The 2,379-nt window shown below is 33.0% G+C and overlaps 1 protein-coding gene across 1 annotated transcript; it reads right to left on the bottom strand.

Moving 5' to 3' along the window:
* Positions 1 to 305: 305 nt before the first annotated feature.
* LOC142235741 (uncharacterized) lies at positions 306 to 1,141 on the bottom strand. The gene is made up of 2 exons (XM_075306999.1): positions 860 to 1,141; positions 306 to 788 (listed from the first exon to the last, which is right to left on the bottom strand). The coding sequence occupies exons 1-2, from the start codon at positions 1,139 to 1,141 to the stop codon at positions 306 to 308; spliced, it is 765 nt and encodes a 254-aa protein (XP_075163114.1).
* Between the last annotated feature and the right edge of the window lie 1,238 nt (positions 1,142 to 2,379).

The following is a 2,379-nucleotide window of genomic DNA, read 5'->3' as shown; positions in this document are numbered from 1 at the left end:
AGTTCATAATCGGCTTCTTGAGAATTGGCTAACGCTTTGTAGTCCAACGGCGAAAATGTCGGCTACTACATTTTCCTTACCGGAAACATGCCGAATATCAACCGTATGTTGACATATACATATATACATAAACAACTCAAGCGGTGAACAACTCAAGCGAAGTTGTTTTTCCGCCGTGCTCGCGGGGAATACCGAGACGCCTGCGCCAGTATCAATGAGAAACTAATAATTGAGCTTATTACCACGTATAAATAGGCGACCATCTTCTCGGCTAACCCCGTCCATCACCATAGACGGGGTGCCTTCTAGTTTTCCGATGAAAGATTTGTCGGAAATGAACACAGTTGTACACATTTCCTGGCTTGTTCTCGGAACTTATAGTGAAACCAACGCAAGGGCTTACCTTTGGTATTGTTGCTTGACAAACTTCTCGATTTGGAACGGCTTCTGGACCCAGTGTTCATAGCTTCGATTTTCTTTGTCAATTCATCGGTTTTTATTTCCAAATTTCGAATTATGGATGATGAGGAATTTTTCCGATGAGCATTAATGTCCCATGGCTCGGCTGTATCCGCAATTTTATCTGCCATTTGTGCCAATTTATTTAAAGATTCACTACTTACGTACAATATGATTTGGGTTTGTTTCGGTAGACGTTGCATCCATAGGGATTTCAGTACTTCTTCAGAAACTTTATTTGCCGCTAAAGTTGACATTTCACGAAGTAAAGCTGATGGCTTCTTGTCGCCGATTTCAATTTCTCGGAGCAATCTTCTTAAGCGTTTTTCCTCCGAATCCATAAAACCTTCAGAGTTTCGTACATATTGGATTCTGGGGGATTTATTATTATGTCACTTACTTCTGAGAGAATACTAGCATCTATTGATCCAACGACGGTGTGAAACTTAGTGGAGTCTGATACTATACCGGATGTGATAAACTGGCTTTCGACCTGCTTAAACCAAAGGGCAGGATTGCTACGCCAAAATGGAGGGATCTTGACTGAAACTCTTGCCATTTCTTGATGTCCAGCGGTCAAGGATATTGGATTTGTGGATTTATTACCTTGTTCTGGTGAAGGAGGATTCACGCCCGGTATAAGGACTTCTCGGCGAGTTTCTCTGTTGTCTTGCTTTGCCATGGTAATTGAAGTTCTTTGTGGGCTATGAAACATATTCTTTTGGTCTTTAGAGATTGATGAATGTTCTCGAACTTGTCGGGGTCACCAATTGAAGTGTGGTATGTTTGCGAAGGAAATAAAACTCAGGAATAAAAACAAAATTATTTAATATTTTATTTTACAACCGTTTCTTCAAATATCAATTTTCGAATGAAAATTCTCATTTTTTTCTATTTCTCAAATAGCAAAAGTCAAAGGTAACTCGATTTGAAAATTAATTTTGATAACAAGTAAAATTAATTTTTAAGGAAAATAAAAAAATCAAAGGTATCTTGATATGAAAAAATTAATTGTTTAACAAGTAAAAATATTTTAAGCAAAAAAATACAAAATCAAAGGTAACTTGATTAAATAAAAATATGTTAGAGTGGGAGTAGAATTAAAATACTAAGTATGCATGTCAAATTTGGTTGGATTCGGTTCAGATTTCGATATAGCTTCCGTATATATGTTTTTTCGGTTTGTGATCAAAGTCCAGGTCGCAGTTTTAGACCAATCGACTTCAAATTTGAGAGGTCAAAGTTGTAGTCCGATTTACGTGAAATTTTGCACAGGGAGTAGAATTAAAATACTAAGTATGCATGTCAAATTTGATTGAAATCGGTTCAGATTTCGTTATAGCTTCCGTTTTTCCGATTTGGGCAAAAATGGCGAAAACACCCACATTTTCCTTGTAAAATCGCCACTGCTAAGTTGAAAAATTTAAAAAGTGAGTACAATTTTCCTTTATTTCTAATACATATATATCGACCGATAAATCATAAATACACGTTTGCCATGTTGGCTCAAAATTGGTTCTGATTTAAATATTTTCCATAATTTTTATACCCACCACCATAGAATAGTGACGGGTGTATAATAAGTTTGTCATTCCGGTTGTAACACATCGAAATATAGATTTCCGACAATATAAAGTATATATATATATATATATATATATATATATATATATATATATATATATATATATATATATATATATATATATATATATATATATATATATATATATATATATATATATATATATATATATATATATATATATATATATATATATATATATATATATATATATATATATATATATATATATATATATATATATATATATATATATATATATATATTCTTGATCAGGGAGAAATTCTAAGACAATATAACCATGTCCGTCAGTCTATCTTTTTTATTGTAATCAC

This window comes from Haematobia irritans, chromosome 4 (genome assembly GCF_050003625.1).
Source record: "Haematobia irritans isolate KBUSLIRL chromosome 4, ASM5000362v1, whole genome shotgun sequence".
NCBI lineage: Eukaryota > Metazoa > Arthropoda > Insecta > Diptera > Muscidae > Haematobia > Haematobia irritans.
This window is presented reverse-complemented; position numbering and strand designations above follow the sequence as displayed.

Coding starts and splice junctions, on each gene's coding strand:
- LOC142235741 (XM_075306999.1), bottom strand. CDS start 1,141: ATGGCAAAGCAAGACAACAGAGAAACTCGCCGAGAAGTCCTTATACCG. Junction 789..859: donor ATGCTAGTATTCTCTCAGAA/GTAAGTGACATA, acceptor ATGGATTCGGAG/GAAAAACGCTTAAGAAGATT.